Source organism: Meles meles, chromosome 20 (genome assembly GCF_922984935.1).
Source record: "Meles meles chromosome 20, mMelMel3.1 paternal haplotype, whole genome shotgun sequence".
Lineage (NCBI taxonomy): Eukaryota > Metazoa > Chordata > Mammalia > Carnivora > Mustelidae > Meles > Meles meles.
The window spans coordinates 13,595,585-13,611,717 of NC_060085.1; the positions used below are offsets into that span (position 1 = coordinate 13,595,585).

General features: G+C 57.1%; 3 protein-coding genes across 6 annotated transcripts; 2 read left to right on the top strand and 1 right to left on the bottom strand.

Moving 5' to 3' along the window:
- Positions 1–740: 740 nt before the first annotated feature.
- On the top strand, positions 741–5,008 carry ANKLE1 (ankyrin repeat and LEM domain containing 1). 3 transcript variants are annotated; one of them, XM_045991279.1, is made up of 10 exons: positions 741–830; positions 907–1,059; positions 1,422–1,527; positions 1,636–1,780; positions 2,011–2,787; positions 2,948–3,119; positions 3,403–3,562; positions 3,659–3,788; positions 4,058–4,186; positions 4,392–5,008. In XM_045991279.1, the coding sequence occupies exons 1-10, from the start codon at positions 769–771 to the stop codon at positions 4,619–4,621; spliced, it is 2,064 nt and encodes a 687-aa protein (XP_045847235.1). In that variant the 5' UTR covers positions 741–768; the 3' UTR covers positions 4,622–5,008. The 3 variants fall into 3 exon arrangements, with proteins under 3 accessions (XP_045847235.1, XP_045847237.1, XP_045847238.1); XM_045991281.1 differs by having other exon boundaries at positions 4,058–4,523; XM_045991282.1 differs by lacking the exons at positions 3,659–3,788; positions 4,058–4,186; positions 4,392–5,008 and having other exon boundaries at positions 3,200–3,542.
- Positions 5,009–6,855: 1,847 nt separating this feature from the next.
- Positions 6,856–12,832, bottom strand: ABHD8 (abhydrolase domain containing 8). Of its 2 annotated transcripts, XM_045989636.1 has the most exons (6): positions 12,637–12,832; positions 11,876–11,983; positions 10,767–11,514; positions 8,827–8,997; positions 8,467–8,683; positions 6,856–7,493 (listed from the first exon to the last, which is right to left on the bottom strand). In XM_045989636.1, the coding sequence occupies exons 2-6, from the start codon at positions 11,913–11,915 to the stop codon at positions 7,326–7,328; spliced, it is 1,344 nt and encodes a 447-aa protein (XP_045845592.1). In that variant the 5' UTR covers positions 11,916–11,983; positions 12,637–12,832; the 3' UTR covers positions 6,856–7,325. The 2 variants fall into 2 exon arrangements, with proteins under 2 accessions (XP_045845592.1, XP_045845593.1); XM_045989637.1 differs by lacking the exon at positions 11,876–11,983.
- Positions 12,833–14,777: 1,945 nt separating this feature from the next.
- Positions 14,778–15,859, top strand: MRPL34 (mitochondrial ribosomal protein L34). Its single transcript, XM_045991500.1, has 2 exons — positions 14,778–14,943; positions 15,182–15,859. Exons 1-2 carry the CDS (start codon positions 14,897–14,899, stop codon positions 15,393–15,395), a joined length of 261 nt encoding a protein of 86 aa, XP_045847456.1. The 5' UTR covers positions 14,778–14,896; the 3' UTR covers positions 15,396–15,859.
- The last annotated feature ends 274 nt before the right edge of the window (positions 15,860–16,133 follow it).

Sequence of the window (16,133 nt, forward strand, 5' to 3'; positions counted from 1 at the left end):
TCCCCAGAGGAAGGGAGACCAGAGACAGATACAACAGGTGTACCATTCAGCTATCTTCCTGGATGATGAGCGATTGTGCAAAAAGTTTGGCAACTAGATTCTATTTATAACACAGAAACAGCTTTATTTTCCTCCCTATGAGCATTTATTGGGCACTTATGTGCCAGGCCCTTGTGAAACTCGTTCCATTTCACACCAGCCCGGAAGAGATGATTCTCCCATTTTGTAGATGGGAAAATTAAGGCCTTCGGCGGCCCAGAGCTCCAAAGTAGTGGACTCCCGTTTCCCTGGGAGTGGAAACGGGCCACACAGAAATGGAGGGGGGAGCTGTTAATTGAAGCTTTACGCAGTGTCCAGGCTGTGCCCGTCCACGGAAGCCCCCTTGGGCAAAACACTCTGGGAGACGTAATACCCTGTGGGCACCTCCGGGCCCTGGGAGGCAGCGCCACACCCTCCTTCAGGGTGAGTTCGCATTTCCCCGCTTTTGACAAGAGATAGTGACACACTGAGCCTCCACCCGCCCGGGGCCTTATCGGTGGCCCCAGGCCTGCTTGAGCGCCACTCGGTGTCATGGGTCCCCGCAGGCACTAGAGTTCGTGAACCCCGATGTGGACACCCGTGCGGCGCAGGTCCGCTTGGCTGGGGACACTGCGCGGCGCCGTCCCACGGACACCCGAGGCAGGGGGTGGGGCGGCGCGTGCGCACAAGGCCGCGGCGGGAAATTGGAACTCGGCGGGCAGGGCCGCGGGGCTCCCGGACAGACCCGGCATGGACGCGGCGGCCTGCTCGGCCCAGCGGCTTCGGGCAGCCTTGCGGGAGACGGAGCCGCGGTGAGGGAGGTGGGGGGCCAGGCCGGGCCAGAGACGGGGCGAAGGTCGCGGTCCACTCTGACCTCCCACTCCGTAGGGCCGTGGAGGAGCTGCTGAGACGCGGCGCCGACCCCAACCTGCTGCTCGCGGATGGCGCGGCAGCCGTGCACCTGGCGGCCAGAGCCCGCCACCCGCGCGGTCTGCAGTGCCTAGAAGCCCTGCTGAGCCGAGGCGGGGACGCCAACGCTCGGTGAGGTGGGGCCAGGACCCGGGGCGGAGTGAGTCGCGCAGGGGAGGGGTCTCCCGAGTCCGAGGGCCTCGGCTGTCCACTGGGAGAGGGCATCCCACAGCCCAGGGGCGGAGACTCGGTGTCCAAGGGTAGGGCTTGGGGATCTGGGGGCGGTTCCTGAGGATCAAAGGGCGAGGGGCTAGGGTCCCAGACCGAGGCTGGGATGTGAGGTTTGGATTTGGCCGAGGACGCAGTGTCTAGGATCCAGGGATGGTGTCTCAGGTTGGAGGGTGTCCATAGGAGCCCGAGAGCCAAGGTTCCGGGGTGTGGAGGCGGCGATCACATTCCCTCTTCTCCTGACCCCTCCTCCGCTCCTGTCCCAGTTCGGTCGAGGCACTGACGCCGCTGCACGTGGCTGCCGCCTGGGGCTGTCGCCGTGGCCTGGAGCTATTGCTGGGCCACGGAGCGGACCCCGCGCTGCGAGACCAGGTGGGAGTCCCGCTCCTGTAGTAGCAGGGCGAACCTGGAGGGAGCGAGGGAGGGAGGGAAGGGAGGGAAGAGGGCCTCGGGTGCCCCCTGCTGACCGCGCCGCTACAGGACGGATTGCGGCCGCTGGACCTGGCAGAACAGCAGGGGCACCAGGATTGCGCGCGACTCCTTCGGGAGTTCCAGACTCCGACCCAGACCTCGACCGCGACCCGGACAGAGAGCCAGGAGCCTGAACCTGAGCCCGAGCCTGACGGTACGTGGGGCCAGCGCGTACTCGGGGGCTTAACCTCTGATCCAGATTTGAGTGTCCCTCTGATGTCCACTCTGGCTCTGTCTCAGGTGCATTGTCTCTGGTAAGCTGTCTGCCTCTGACTCTTTCCCTCCTCCTGCGACTCCAGCTGCCTCCTTCTGTCTGGTCCAACCCCCATCTCTGTCTCTGGTTCTCTTCACTCCCCTCTGACTCACTCTCATTCCTTACTTTAGGCCCAGACCCCTGGGGAAAGGGGTTGGATGCCAGGCCCTCTGGACCTCCCAGTGTGACGCCGGGCTCCACAGCACTGGGCGGAAGTGATGGCAGGGACATGGGCCTGGAAGCCAGCCCCAGACTCCCCAGCCTCCTTGCCCCCCCTGAGATTGCTGACCAGGATAGCGGCTTGGAGCACCCCCCAGGACAATGGGACTGCAGCTCAGATACCTCCTTTGTCACTGCGATTGAAGCTTCTGGAACTGAAGACCCAGCCCCACATACCTCCTCCTGGGCTAGGTCATTACCTCAGACCAAGCAGGGACTCCTGCCTGGTATTCGACCTTCCCAGAGGATGCCCAGGTCTCCAGGTACCTCTCCACGGGTGCATCGAACTGCCAGAGCAGACAGGGAGGCGGAACTAAATACTCGTCTGCAGGCCCTGACTCTGACCTCTCCAGATGCCTTCCTCTCCCCCATATCCCACCCGGATGGGAGCCCTGCCTCAAGCTCCCCTCGGGAATCACCGCCAGGACTCCCCGACTCCCCCTTCCTAAAAGACAGAGAGGTGTCCCTCGACAGTGATGTGGCTGCCCTCTGGCTGACAGAGGATGAGGGGAGCTCCGCAGGTGACAGGGACCCCATGCCCTCTTGCTGGTGCCCTCCGGTCCCTGCCGTTTCTGACCTGGATTTGCTGCGAGGGCTCCGAGCGCTTGGCGAGAGCCCTGGCCCCATCACACCCTTCACTCGGCCGTACTACCTCCGGCGGCTGGAGGAAACCCGTGCTGCTGCTCCCGGTTAGTCTGTTTGGGGCATCCAGAGTACAAGGAGCCTCTGGGAATTCCCGGAGAACCCTGTCTCTCAGTCCTGCTCCTTTTACTCTTTGTCTCTGGGGGAACAGCCCCTTCTTCTGCCTGCCTTGACTCAGTCCTCCCGCCTCCCCAACCTGGGGCTCAGACTTTGCAGGGCACAGCCCAGAGCTGGCCGAAGCCCTGCGGACAGGCTGTATCCCAGATGCCCAGGCAGACGAGGATGTACTGGCCCAGCAGTTTGAGCGGCCAGATCCCAAGAGCAGGTGGCGGGAGGGGCTCACGAAGTCCAGTTTCACGTATCTGCTATTGGACCCCAGGTACTTGGGGCAGGGATGACTCAGAGGTGGGAGCTGGAAAATTCGGGGATTGGTTCTTATTTGCTTTGTATCTTTAAAAGGGGGACTGGCCCTGTGTGGATACAACCTTCTGTATATAGAAAAGATTGGTTAGACCCAGTTCAAGCTGCTGAGTATTCCTGGGGAGCATCCGCCACCTCTGCCTTAGAAAATGGGGCTCACTGGACATGGATTCCAGTTGCACTGTGAACTTAGAAACTGTCTCCGGGGCAACTGTCCTCTCTGAGCAACTTCCCTCATCCAGGGAGACTCAGGACCTGCCAGCTCGTGCCTTCTCACTGACTCCGGCTGAACGCCTTCAGACCTTTGTCCGTGCCATCTTCTATGTGGGGAAAGGGATGCGGGCCCGGCCAGATGTCCACCTCTGGGAGGCCCTCAGGCTCCGTTGGCAGCCAGGAAAGCAGGTGCAGGGCTAAAGAGCAGGGGGCAGCTGGGCCATGGGGAAGTGAAGGGAGGAGGGGATTGGAGGGCAGACCCCTGACCCCACCCTGGTCCCCTAGGCCTGCCCCAAAGTGCGCCAGATCTTGGACATTTGGGCCAGTGGCCGTGGTGTGGTCTCCCTGCATTGCTTCCAACACGTGGTTGCTGTGGAGGCTTATACTCGAGAGGCTTGTCTCGTGGCTGCTCTAGGTAGGTGCCTGGCCCATGGGGCAGGGGGAGGGGGTCACACGAGGGACATTTGATCTACTGATTACCTCATCCCTCTCCACTCAGAGCTGCTCATTCATTCATCCAATGAACAATTATTACATATACATCCAATTACATCCAATGTACCTGCACACGTACATATTTTGTTTGCTCTATTGGTTTGTCCCTGCTTAAGAGCAATACGCAGTGGGGGTTGCTGTCACATTTGCCAGCAGTTTTCGAGGATGCCTGACCCCTCCTCTCTCTAGGGATCCAGACACTGACGAACCAGAAACAAGGACACTGCTACGGAGTCGTGGCGGGCTGGCCAGCCACCCGGCGCCGCCGCTTGGGGGTACACCTGCTGCACCGCGCCCTCCTGATCTTCTTGGCTGAGGGTGAGCGAGAGCTGCGGCCTCAGGACATCCAGGCGCGTGGCTGAGTCCCGGGGAGCTGGGCCCTAGCCTAGGTAGAGATCAGGGTGTTTGAATGTCTGCCCCGTGGTGATGCAGCCACCCATCTCCAGAAGGCTGCCAGGGGGTAAGGGGTGGGCGGGCAGCGGCCTGTATCTTCCCCTCCAGCTGAGGGAGGACTTTGTTACAGATGGAACTTCTGGAGCTTCCCGTCATGGGAGAACAAGTAGGGAACCCAAGCATCTCTGGAACATTCCAGGGCTTCAGGAGGTGCTAGTGCTTTGGCAGTTTGGTCCTGTCTTTTTCATCCACTTTTATCTCCCAGACACGGGGACTCACCTGTGGGATGGGCTGGGGAAATTGGCCAAGCTCAAGAGCGAGATTTCTCCCCTTCCCAGCTATGGGACCGCGGACCAATAACGTGTCTTTCTGAGACTCCGTTTCCTTAGCTGTACAGTGGGGACAGGGACAAGTCCTACCTCAGGGGGTCATGGGGGAGACGGGAGTAAACAAAGGCAGGAAATACAGTGTGGGGCGCAGAACCCTGCAGGTGGAAAATCTCCCGGGAGGGAGGCGCCCTTGACGCTGTTGAGGGACCGACTGTGTGTGGTGAGCTGTGGGCAAAGCCCGGGAGGGCGAGTGGGGTATGGGTGGGCGAGCAGCTCTCTTCAGGATAGCAGTGCTACTCGGTTCTCCCTTGCTTCTCTAAGACTGTTTCTTCCCGCTATAAGAGGCAATAAATAACCGCGATTTCCTGGGGCTGCTATGCGATTTCAGACTTCCCATATGTTAAAGAGCTTTAGTAAATGCCAAGCTGCCATCCTGGTGAGGTGTTGACGGGATCGTTTTATTTTCTGGAAGTTGCTTCTTCAAAGCATTTAGTGTATTTAGAGATTTAGGAGGATCCGCCGTCTCATTGGGTTGACCATCTGCCCATCATCGTGGCTCAGCCAACCAGGTCCTGCAGGGGGCGGGGTGTAGCCCTGGCTCCTTCCACCAGCTTCAGTTCCTGGAGGCGGAGCTCCTGGCTATTCTTTGGGAATGGCTGGTATGGTAATTAGGGGCCAGGCCTCTGGAGTGGGTCTGGGCTCTACCATTTTATTTATTTATTTTTCAAAGATTTTATTTGTTTATTTAAAGAGAGAGAGCGCACGCTAGCTGTGGGAGGGACAGAAGGACAGAGAGAATTTCAAGCTGACTCTGTGTTGAACGGGAGACCCCCCTGGGGTCTGATGCCAGGACCCTGAGATCATGGCTTGAGCTGAAATGAAGAGTCTGACACTTAACCGACAGATCCACCCATGAGCCTCTGGGTTCTACCATTTTGACCAAACTGAGGACACTTCTCTGAACTTCCCTTTCCTCATGTATAAGACTGGGAGGCCTCCCAGACACCAAGTCTCTTGATAAAGTGATAGCAATTAAAAGTGTGCCACGTGCCCAGGAATTCACAGAGAAGTCACTGGAAAGGAATCCAGAGACAACCCTCCAACACACACACACACAAAAGAGATGAGATTTGTCCAACAGAATTTCCCAGTGTGGACTGTACTGACGTTTGAGGCCAAATTATTCTTTGAGGTAGGGGCCGTCCTGTGCGTTGTACACTGTCTGGGCAGCATCCCTGGGCTCCACCCACTAGATGCCAGTGGGCTCTGCCCACTTCCTCCCACCCCCCAGTTGCCACAATTAAAAATGTCTCCAGAATTGGCTAGTGAAGGGCGCCTGGGTGGCTCAGTCCATTAAGTGTCTGACTTTGGTCCAGGTCTTGATCTGAGGGTCTGGGGATAGAGTCCCCCTCAGGCTCCCTGCTGAGCAGGGAGCCTGCTTCTCCCTCTGCCCACCCCCCCCCTTCATGTGCCGCACTCTCAAATAAACAAATGCAGTATTTTTTTAAAAAAGAATTTGCTAGTGGAAAACAGTGCCACCACCAGAACTCCGGTCTAAACTAAAAGTGGGTTTACAAACCAGTGCGGAGAGGACCAAAGAGGTAGTAACTTAAAGGGACGATGCTCTCTCCCCACTGTTCACACAAGCCAGAGGTGTACCCTTGAGATACAGACATTAGAAAATACAGAGTAAGAGCATGGCTGTAGGGCAGGAAATTCTTCTGCCAGACAAGAAAGGCAGACTCGTTGGCTTCAAAAAACCCAAAACAACAACAACAAAAACAGAACAAAAACTATCTTCATGGCAAAAGCGACCTTAAACTAGGTTGAAAGCTACAATGGGATAGTAAGAGGTACCGACTTGCTGCGTGGTGAGGCATAAAAGGGATTCAATGAACAGATGGCGTCAGGCACTTGGCACAGGGCTTTGTATACAGGTGACCCTCCATTATGGCTGCTCCAGCCCATGCAACGTCTGCTGATGCTCACCTTAACCCCTGTATGAACCTCAGCTGGACAGCCTCCCGCCTTCCAGGGACCTGGAGCTCACCATCTGCCTCTGTTCTGGGAATACTGCCCAAGCAGCCCCTGCATTCTGAGGAGGGAGGGAGAGCTCGGGAAGCAAGTCTGGACGGCCAACGCCCTCACTTCTCTGCAAGTTAGCCGTGAGGGGGTGGCGCCTGCCTCAGCCCAGTCTGCAGACGGGGAAACTGAGGCTCAGGACGACTCAGCCCTGCCATCACCCAGCACAGGTCCTCCAGAGACTCAGATTGTCACTTCTTTTTATTGAGTTACAAGTTGAGATGTGCAGGTTCGGTGGTGCCAGCCCCCCACTTGGGCAACAACAGCTCCCAGCGCCAAGAAATGGGGGGTGGGGAGGGTCTCGGGCAATGAGGCGGGGCCCCGAGGGTCCCAGGATCAAGCACGGCTGACACGGAAGACAGAGAGCGGCGTTGAGGGGCAGGGGCTTCTGTACAAGGTCATCCTCCACGGGGGTTCCGGCTCCGGCCCCAAAACACCGATGGGTCCGGCAGGATGGGAGCGGAGAGCGGTGTACCCACTTGGCTCCCGAGAATGCCACGCCCTACCCAGCCGGCCTGGGGGCGTCTCCCTGACCTGACTCCGCCCACCGGAGCGAACAGCCCGCCCAGGTGGTCCGCACTGCGGACGTGGGGGCGGCCCCTGGCTTCCTCCTGCTCCTCGGCTTACCAAGCGATGCCCGGCAGACCCCGCGGCTACTTCTCTTCTGGGGGCGCAGGCAGGGGCTCGGGCAGGGCCTTGGGCGAGGGCTCGGGCTCCCAGAGCAGGAATTCGTGGAGCAGCGTGTTGACCGTCTCTGGACACTCCAGCATCACCATGTGGCTGCCTTCATCGATGAGCTTCAGGAAGGCCAGCAACAGGATCTGTGGGTGGGGTAGGGGGGTGGGCACAGGTTCAGGGTGGCAAAGCCAGGCTGCCCTGGTACACCCCAGCCCATCCACACCAGGCCTGCAGTCTTAGGAAGTCCCTCCTGTGGTCTACCCTTCATCCCTCTACTTCCACCCAAGGCGGAGGTGGAGGATAGCCTGCTGACCTCAGTATTCATTCAACATTTACGAAGCGGCTACAGTACATCCAGAGAAGAATTTCTCAATCCCAGCACTACTGACACACAGGGTGGGACGATTCTCTGTGGTGGGGGGGGGGGGGGGGGGGAGGTGTCCCATGTACTGTAGGATGTTGGGCAGCAGTCCTGGCCCGGACCTACCAGATGCCAGTGGTAGTGTCCCACGCCCCCCACCCCACAGGGGGACAGCTTACACTGTCTCCAGACACTGCCCAATATCCCTGGGGAGGAAATTCACCGCTGGGTGAGAATCACCGAGATAGAAAGACTAGGTCTCTCAAGCCAAGTCAAGGTCTCTCGTGCCAGGCTTCTCAACCTTAGCATTACTGACACGTGGGGTGGGAACATTGCTGTGGAGCCATTCTGTTGGCTACAGGGCGCTGAGCAGCTTCTGTGGCCTCCCCGCACCAGACATCAGAAGCCCCTCCTCCCCACTCATGACAACCAAAAAAAAGTCTGTAGATATTTCCAGTGTCTCCCGGGGCTCAGAATCCCTGCTGGCTAAGAACTGCTGGTCCAGAGCTAGTCCCAGTGCTGAGGATCCCAAGACATTTTCTCGGTAGGCTCTGATCTGAAGATCCCCCGGCCTGACCTCTCAGAATTACATATGGCGTCCCTGGTCACTTATACAAATCCCAGCTGGGCAGGGCACCAGGGCAACCCCATGTTTTGGATCACACTCTCAATCTAACCTCTCCCTTCCCTGGGGTTGGAGCACAGGGCAGAATCCCCCTGGGGCGCGCATGATGGCTCGGGAGCCAAGGCCCTACCTCGGCCATGCGCTGGTCTTCCTCCACTGGCACGAACTTGTCGTGCATGCCGTGAACGAGCAGGACGGGCACAGTGAGCTCAGCATGGTAGACCTCGTCACCTTCAGGCCAGTACTGGCCACTCATCATGGCTCGCAGGACGAAGGATGACACGTTGAACGCGTTGCCCTCCTTCAGCAGCTGCTTCTCTTTGGCTCCTTGGCGCGCGAAGCCAGCCCTGGTGGTGAGGACGCACTCCTGGAGGCCTTGTGCCAGCTCGGCCACCAGGGGCACCTCTGATGCCCCTCCTGGCAGCAATACAGCCTCCCCTCCTCCCAACTCAGGGAGATGCCAGGGTTCCCTGGGGCCAGGGTGACTCACTTGAGAAAGCTCCAAGCCAGGCAGGGTGATAGGCAGTGCAGGACGCACGTGGGCATGTTGAAGATGGAACAGAAGCTGGGTTCCAAGGCTGTGGGGCCACCGCCGTTGATCATGATGACCTTGTGCACCAGGTCTGGGTATTCATGAGCCAGGAACGTGCAGAAGGAGACACTGTGGGTGCGTAGGTGGGTAGGTGGGTGGCAGGGAGGGTTGGAGGGAGTTGGTCAGCAGGATACAGGTAGTGAGGGAGGTAATGCCCTCCCTTCACCCAGAGACAGGTCCTTGAAGGCTAACATTCTTCCCCTGGGGCCCACGGGCACTGGACAGGAGGGAGGGATGGGGAGGGGGAGGCGTCTTAAGTGCCTCTAACCTATAAGACTATGTGTGTATTGAGAGTGAATTTTTTCCCCTTCTTTTTACAGAACTTTCATCAGATCCTCAAAGCAGCCATGACCCCCAAGGTGGTAAGAATGACTTATCGCCAAGTGTTAAGAAAGCATTCCGATTACGCTGCTACTCTTTGGTTTCCCAGAGAAGGTCCCTGTTTCTTGTCCTTTCCCTGTGAGGATCCTCTGTCCCCAGTCTTTGGGCATGGCACATCCGCCTGCCTTATGCAGGCTGGAAGGGTACAGCCTGCAGAGCCCCCACAGTCCAGCTCCTCACTTCCTCAAAAGCCAGGTTCCTTGGGCCAATGATGGCCTGTGGGCTAGCCATTTGTTTTGGTAAACTAAGTTTACCATTTTGTAAATTTGTAAGTTATTTAGTAAATAAAGTTTTATTGGAACACAGCCACGCCCATTTGTTTACCATTATGGCTGCTGTTTTGCTCTGACAGTAGAGTTGTGAGGCTCCAAAAGAGATAACCGTCTGTCCTAGGAACCTAAGATATTTACTATCTGGTCTATTAAGAAAAGGTTTGCAGACCCTAGCTGTAAAGAGGAACAGGATGCAAGCAAGAGTCAGTTGGCCTTCACTGTACCAGTGACTCCCTGTGTGCCCTTGGGGAGATTGCCTAACCTCTCTGAACTTCGTCTCCACATCTGCGAAATAGTAACTGGGCTTTCCTCGTAGCATTGTTATGAGGTCACAGGAACTACTGCAGATGGGTGCTCATTTAATCAAAGGAAACATTTAGCATAAACATCCAGTTTTGGGGGTGTTCTCATATAAACAAACAGGAGCTATGTTACTTCCCAGCCTGGCTTCCTTTCATTCAGAAACATATGGAACGTTTCTTTGTCTTGTCTCATTGCATGGGCCACACTGCTAAAACAGTGGTTCTCAAACTAGCCGGCTCATCAGATCCTGCCTTTCCTCCTGGGTAAAGGCGAGTAAAGGTACCACCTGGCAGTGATCAGGCACCCAGGCCCAGTCTTTGATGAGTGGGCACTCACCTTGATGCTGGATGGTATCATGCATCACTCCTTTAGTGGGAGTGAATTACAGGAACCTGTGCCATTGTAAAAAGACTGTATAGGATTCTAATTACCCTTTCCTTGGAAGGGATCTCCAGAGCAACTGATTTTGGAACTTAAAGACAATGGTTCTCAGCCAGGGATGATTCTGACTGCCAGGGAACCTATTATTTGAAGACACCTTTTTTTTTTTGGAAGACACTTGATGGTCTTGACCATCACTGGGCCACTGTGCCTGTGGCAACCAGTGGGCAGAGGCTAAGGAAGCCTGCGAAACATCCTACAGTGCACATGAAAGCCCCTCGAAGAGAGGAATGACCTGATCCAAATGTCACTAGTGCTGGGACTGCGAAACACTGCTTTGAAAGGACAGGAATCAACAGCAGTGGAGGCGGGCATCACTATCTTGTTATAGCCGTAAATGAGAGTCTTCAAGGAGAGAAGTCCGTGTCGGGCGGATGCGTCTCCAGTCCCTGTGACACTCCCCCACCGCTCCCCTCCATCCCCACCGCAGCACTGGCTCACCCGTATGAATGCCCAATAAGCACGTTTCGCTTCTTGGCATAACGCTTGAAGATGGCACGCATGTCCTCTGCCAGCGCATAGAAGGTGTAGGCTGCGGCCACCTGGGGTGCCGAGCTGGCCCCATGACCGGCCAGATCGGGTGCCACCACCTCATAGCCCAGGCGCACAAAGAAGTCCAGCTGCTCCTTCCAGATGGCCAGGGAGCCGCCCACACCGTGGATGAAGAAAAGCACCACGTCGGCCTGAGCACCTTTGCAGCTCGTGATGCGCTTTTCACAGTCAATGTGGATGGTGCGCTTGGGGCGCCGGGCTCGCCGCCGTCGCCCACCACTGCCACTCCCCGCGCTGCCTGAGCCCGAGCGGCCATCACTGCCTGCTGGGTCGGCCAGCTCCACCTCTAGGGCGGCCGGCGGCTCCCCGGAGCCATTCTGCCCATGGAGGAGGTCAGCTCGAGGTGCCCGGCCCAAGTTCTCCACCAGTAGCCGCCCGTTGCGGTAAACGGTAATTCGGCGCTGGCAGCGGACCAAGCCAGACCGGTCCCCCTGGGCAGCATCTGGCGGCAGTGGAGGTGGGTTGGGGGCTGGAGCAGGCCCCGCGTGCTTCACCCGCAGCACACGGCCAGGCTTGACCTCCACAAAGGTGTAGCCATCACTGGACTCGACGCTCTCCAGCGGCCCCACGGCGTTGGGCGGTGCGCCTAGCAGGCAGCAGAAGATCCCGTCGGTCACCCCAGTCAGCATGGTGTGTCCTGCAAGTGGGGGCACAGCCATCTCAGGGGCTGTCTAAATGGCCAGAGCCAGCCAAGCACCAAGATGTTTTGTCTGTCTAGTCAGTACCTGCATGGGGGGCGGCCACCCTCCTGGGCTAGGCTAGGCTGTCCTAGAGAGAAGGACCTGGCTATGGCTGACCCCAAGAGGTGTCCACAGGGAAGGTGGTATAATCCAGGGCTGCTTCTTGGAGGAGGGGACATTGTGGCAAATGAGGACCATCACCCCCACCCCTCCACCCCCGTTCAGGGTTACAGCAGCTATGGCTTCCATAACCCATTCATTCATTCATCCATCCATCCATCCACCCATCCATTCATGCACACATTCTCATTAACTTACTTTTACCAAATGGGCACATTCTGACTGCCTCTGAAGGCATCTAAAAAGGTGCAGATTCCAACGAGCCCCCATCCAGGCCTCTGAACCTGGCTCCTGAAAGGTGAGGCCCTGGGGGAGGGGGTTAGGGACTGAGCTCCAGAAGGCCTTGCCCAGACCCCAGACTGGATCTGTATTGCAGAGAAGCCCAGACAGTCTGTACCCCCATCAGTACCCTGGCTTCCGGGGGTCTGACACACAATCCCCAAAGGTGGAGATGAGGATGGACAAGGTGAAGCCCTCTCTGGGGGCCTCCGGCCCTCTATCCTGCTCCCTGGGCCACCCCCCTCCGTGTCCATGGCAACTACAGTCAGTTACATAACTCAAGGGGGATACCCGTGCAGCGCACCCCATTGTCTAGGGCCTAGAGATGGGACCAACCCCTCCCCCGTCTCCATCCTGGGCGCCTCGAGGATAAGACGCGCTGAAGGCACGGCCTCCGATGGCCCATACTTGCTGATAGAAGGGAAGCGGGCCGCGCCACCCCATTCTAGTGGAATCCTAACCCCGGATTGCGGAGGGGGACACAGTTGCGCCACGCCAGGTCCCCTCCCCAGAGCCAGATCCCTGCCTCTCAGGTGCTAGTAAGCCCTACGGCGGGGTCGAAGCCACTGGGGCTCCGCGGCTTCCTAAGAGCCCGATTGCTGGCTTTGTGCACACCCCCTTCCGATGTCGAAGCCCCGGGGACCTCGATGTCCCCCTCCCAGAGCCCACTCCCAGCTCACCTCATCTAGGGCCCTGTAGCCCGGGGCAGGGCTGAGGGGATCCCAGGCGGAGAAGCCAGCGTCCGCCTGTGGCGCCGTTTTACATGGTGGCACGGGGTCGTTCCAGGCGCGTCTACGCGGGCGGGTTCGGGCCCACGGCGGTCAGCGCGGGGGCATCCCCGGCCGCCGAGAGAGCCGGCCCTTTAAGTCTCTCCCCAGGGGGAGGGGCCGTGTGCTGACGGACTGGCGTCTAGACCATTCAGAGCTACGAAATGACCTGGCCTAGTTAGACTGCCAATCATAGGCGGTATCTTGGGGATGAAGGCGGGCTCAGGAAGCAGCAGCCCCACCCCCTTAAGGAGTTTACCGAGGAGGGAAGGAGGGAGGAGGGAAGGAGGGGGGAGGGAGGGAGGGATTGGGCCTGGCACAGGGCCCAGAAGGGGTTCCGAACTGGGGTCTGCGGAACTCCGGGGAGGTAGCCTCAGGAGCCCTTAACTGCGAATAGGATCCCCTCGTCTAGCCCCTGCCTCTAAACAGCTTTGTAGCCTCTGAATGGGGCCCCCATGCTCCTCTCTCGTACTGACCTTTCCGTTCTAGAGACTCCCAGATCTTTCTTTCCAATTCAGGGTGAGGAAACTGAGGCTCATAAATGGCACAAAGTCACAAAGCAAGATGGGGGCTTCGCGGCAGATGTGGTATTTAAAACCACGGCTGTGTGATATCAAGTCCTGGAAATTGTTATTCAATAAACCTTTAAACAGACCACTTAAAGCTATGAGTAATTGCGGGATTGGAGTTTCACAGACAGGCCAGTTTAACCGTTGGTCAGTCTAACTGGTGACTCTGTGGTCCCAGCTGGAGTCAAAGATCCCAGGGTTCAAATCCAGCCTCTGCCCTTTGTTGATAAGTGACCTTGGGCAAGCCACTTCTCTGAGACTCCACTCATTTCTCTATGAAATTAATCCCCTCATGAGTTTGCGCTGCAGGTAAAAACACCCAGAAGGGTAAGTGTTCAATACGTTATTGACATTATTATTGTACTGGTTTAGTAGTGTAATACTGTACAGGTTTGCTAAGTGATGGTGCAGGTAGGATGGGCTTCAGAGGACAAGGGGTTAACCATTCCTTGCCCACTCCCATCTCCTGGAATTTGCTGCCAGAGCTGGATTAGGTCCTTCCTCCCACTCTTGCCCACTCAGGGTGCTCCTGGGAAGACTACAGTGGATTCATGCAGTAAACAGTCCCCTTCCCTGACCCTGTCCCCCACCCCGGCCTCCAAGCTGGGAGATTCTGGGGTGTCCCCAGGGACTCAGCCAGCAGCCTGGCCCTTGAGGAACTGTTGGGCTTTGGGGAGAGTCTGGGGAGAATCATATGGGGACATGGTTGGGCCAAAGGGAGGGATGGAGCTGGGGGAGAGGAAAATATCAGAAGACGTTCAAAGTTAATGGGGGGGGGGGAGAAGGATGGAGATGAATAGAACATCAGGCATAGGCGGGGTGTGGCTGAAATTTAGAGGGTGTATGTGTGTGCGTGCGTGTGTGTGTGTGTGTGTGTGTGTGTGTGTGTGTTTGGAGGGCTTCATTTGCTTGCCAGAAGAGCTGAATATTTTCCCTGGGGCAACGAGCACCATAGAGGCTGTGAGAGAAGGGAAGAGGGTCATATCTGAGTATAGAAATTTTTTTTCTTGGATCAGAATGGAGGTACCACCATGGACAAGCTTAAAACACATGAGTTTTAGATTGAGAAACTGAATCCCCGAGAGGAGCAGGGACCACCCCAAGGCCATCCAGGCAACTCCAACTTAGGTCTCCTGGGCTCCCCGCCAAGGAACAGAGATTGGCTGGGCCCAGAGAAAAGCTGCCAGCCAGCTGTGTGCCATCTGCCCGCCTCCTGCTGGGGGAAGGAGGATGAACCAGCCGTTTCCTGGGGCTGCCACCAGCTGCGCCACAGTCACCACCGGGCACCCTCTGCCGGTGGACAAGAGAAGGAACCACAGCTCCCAGCGGACCCCGGAACACAACGTCTTGTACGCACGCGCATGCCAAAGAGGCGCCGTTCGCCTGCCACCTGCTGGTCCATATGAGGAACTACAGCCCCTTGCCTGTAAGGACGCTCTTGAGGATGGGACGCAGGCGCAGAAATACTACTCCAGGACGACCCGGAGGCCACGCGGCCTCCGCAGTAGGAGAAACTACATTTCCCAGAAGTTTTCATACAGCGGCTGCAGAGCCTATTCGCTTTGGAATAGCCGGCGTGGGGACGTCGCGACCGGCGGCTGGACATGGCTTTCTTGGTCGGATCCGTAAGTCGCCAGTTGGGTCGCGTCAGGTGAGTCCTCACGGGGACCCTTCCCCAAATCTGGAAATAAGGGCGGTGTCGGGGGCTGGTGTCAGCTATTTGGTGACAACACGACTTGCCAACGGCTTGCGCTTTGATGGAGTGCTTCTTGCAACCAGGCGCCGGCCCGGCCCGGATAGGGGAGCCGAGGCTCAGAGTGGTTGAGCGTCACGCCGAAGGCACAGAGCGCCCCCTCTGACCTTCCTCGCCATCTCTTTCCCTCCCGCAGGTGGCTGCAGCCTCGCGCCTGGCTGGGGCTCCCCGATGCCTGGGGACTTCTCGCCACACTGCAGAACCGAGGAAAGGCGCGTGGAAATGAGTATCAGCCGAGCAACATCAAACGCAAGCACAAACACGGCTGGATCCGGCGCCTGAGCACACCGGCCGGCGTCCAAGTCATCCTTCGCCGCATGCACAAAGGCCGCAAGTCGCTGAGCCATTGAGGAGCGCTAAACTGCCGGCAGGGCCCCCATTAGAGCGTTTCTCTGACCTGGGACCTCTCCTGTCATTGTTTTTATGGGGAGCCGGGACAACTCAGACATAAGCCCTCCTCAAATTGTGGAGTCGGCCCCCGGAGGGGGGAAGTCTGAGGTTGGACTGAGAGTGGGAGTAGGAAGTCAGACCTCACCTAGTCCCTTTCTACGCTATTGAATTAGGAAGAATTTCGAACATACAATAGTCCACAGTGAACCCTGTGTACTCAGTACACAGCTTTAACCACCAATTACCCACAACCCACCTGACCCCTCCAGTGTTATTTGGGAGCAAATCTCAGGCATTGGGTTATTTCTTATTTCAGAATGCATCTCTCCAAGAAAAGGGCTCTTTAAAACCTAATCACAGAACTTTTCACACCTAAAAAATGGTTAACAATTCCATAGTATTGTCTAATAAATGTCCAAATTTATATTTGTCTTATATATGTCATTATTTTTCACAGGTCTGGAAAGGTTTCTGGGGAGTTAGGGCTTGAATTCTCAAACCCTAGGATGGGTTTGTGGGAATAGGCTGTGTGACCTTGAGCAAGGCCTTAGCCCTCTGAGGGTCATTTGACTCCTACGAAATGAGGTGCTTATTTCTCCTTTGCTGCATTGTTGGAATAATAATACTCAGTAGCTTCCTTTAGTACTACTGAGTACTTCTGTGTGTACTGGGTGCCAAGTCCTTGTCTGGTGGGCAGG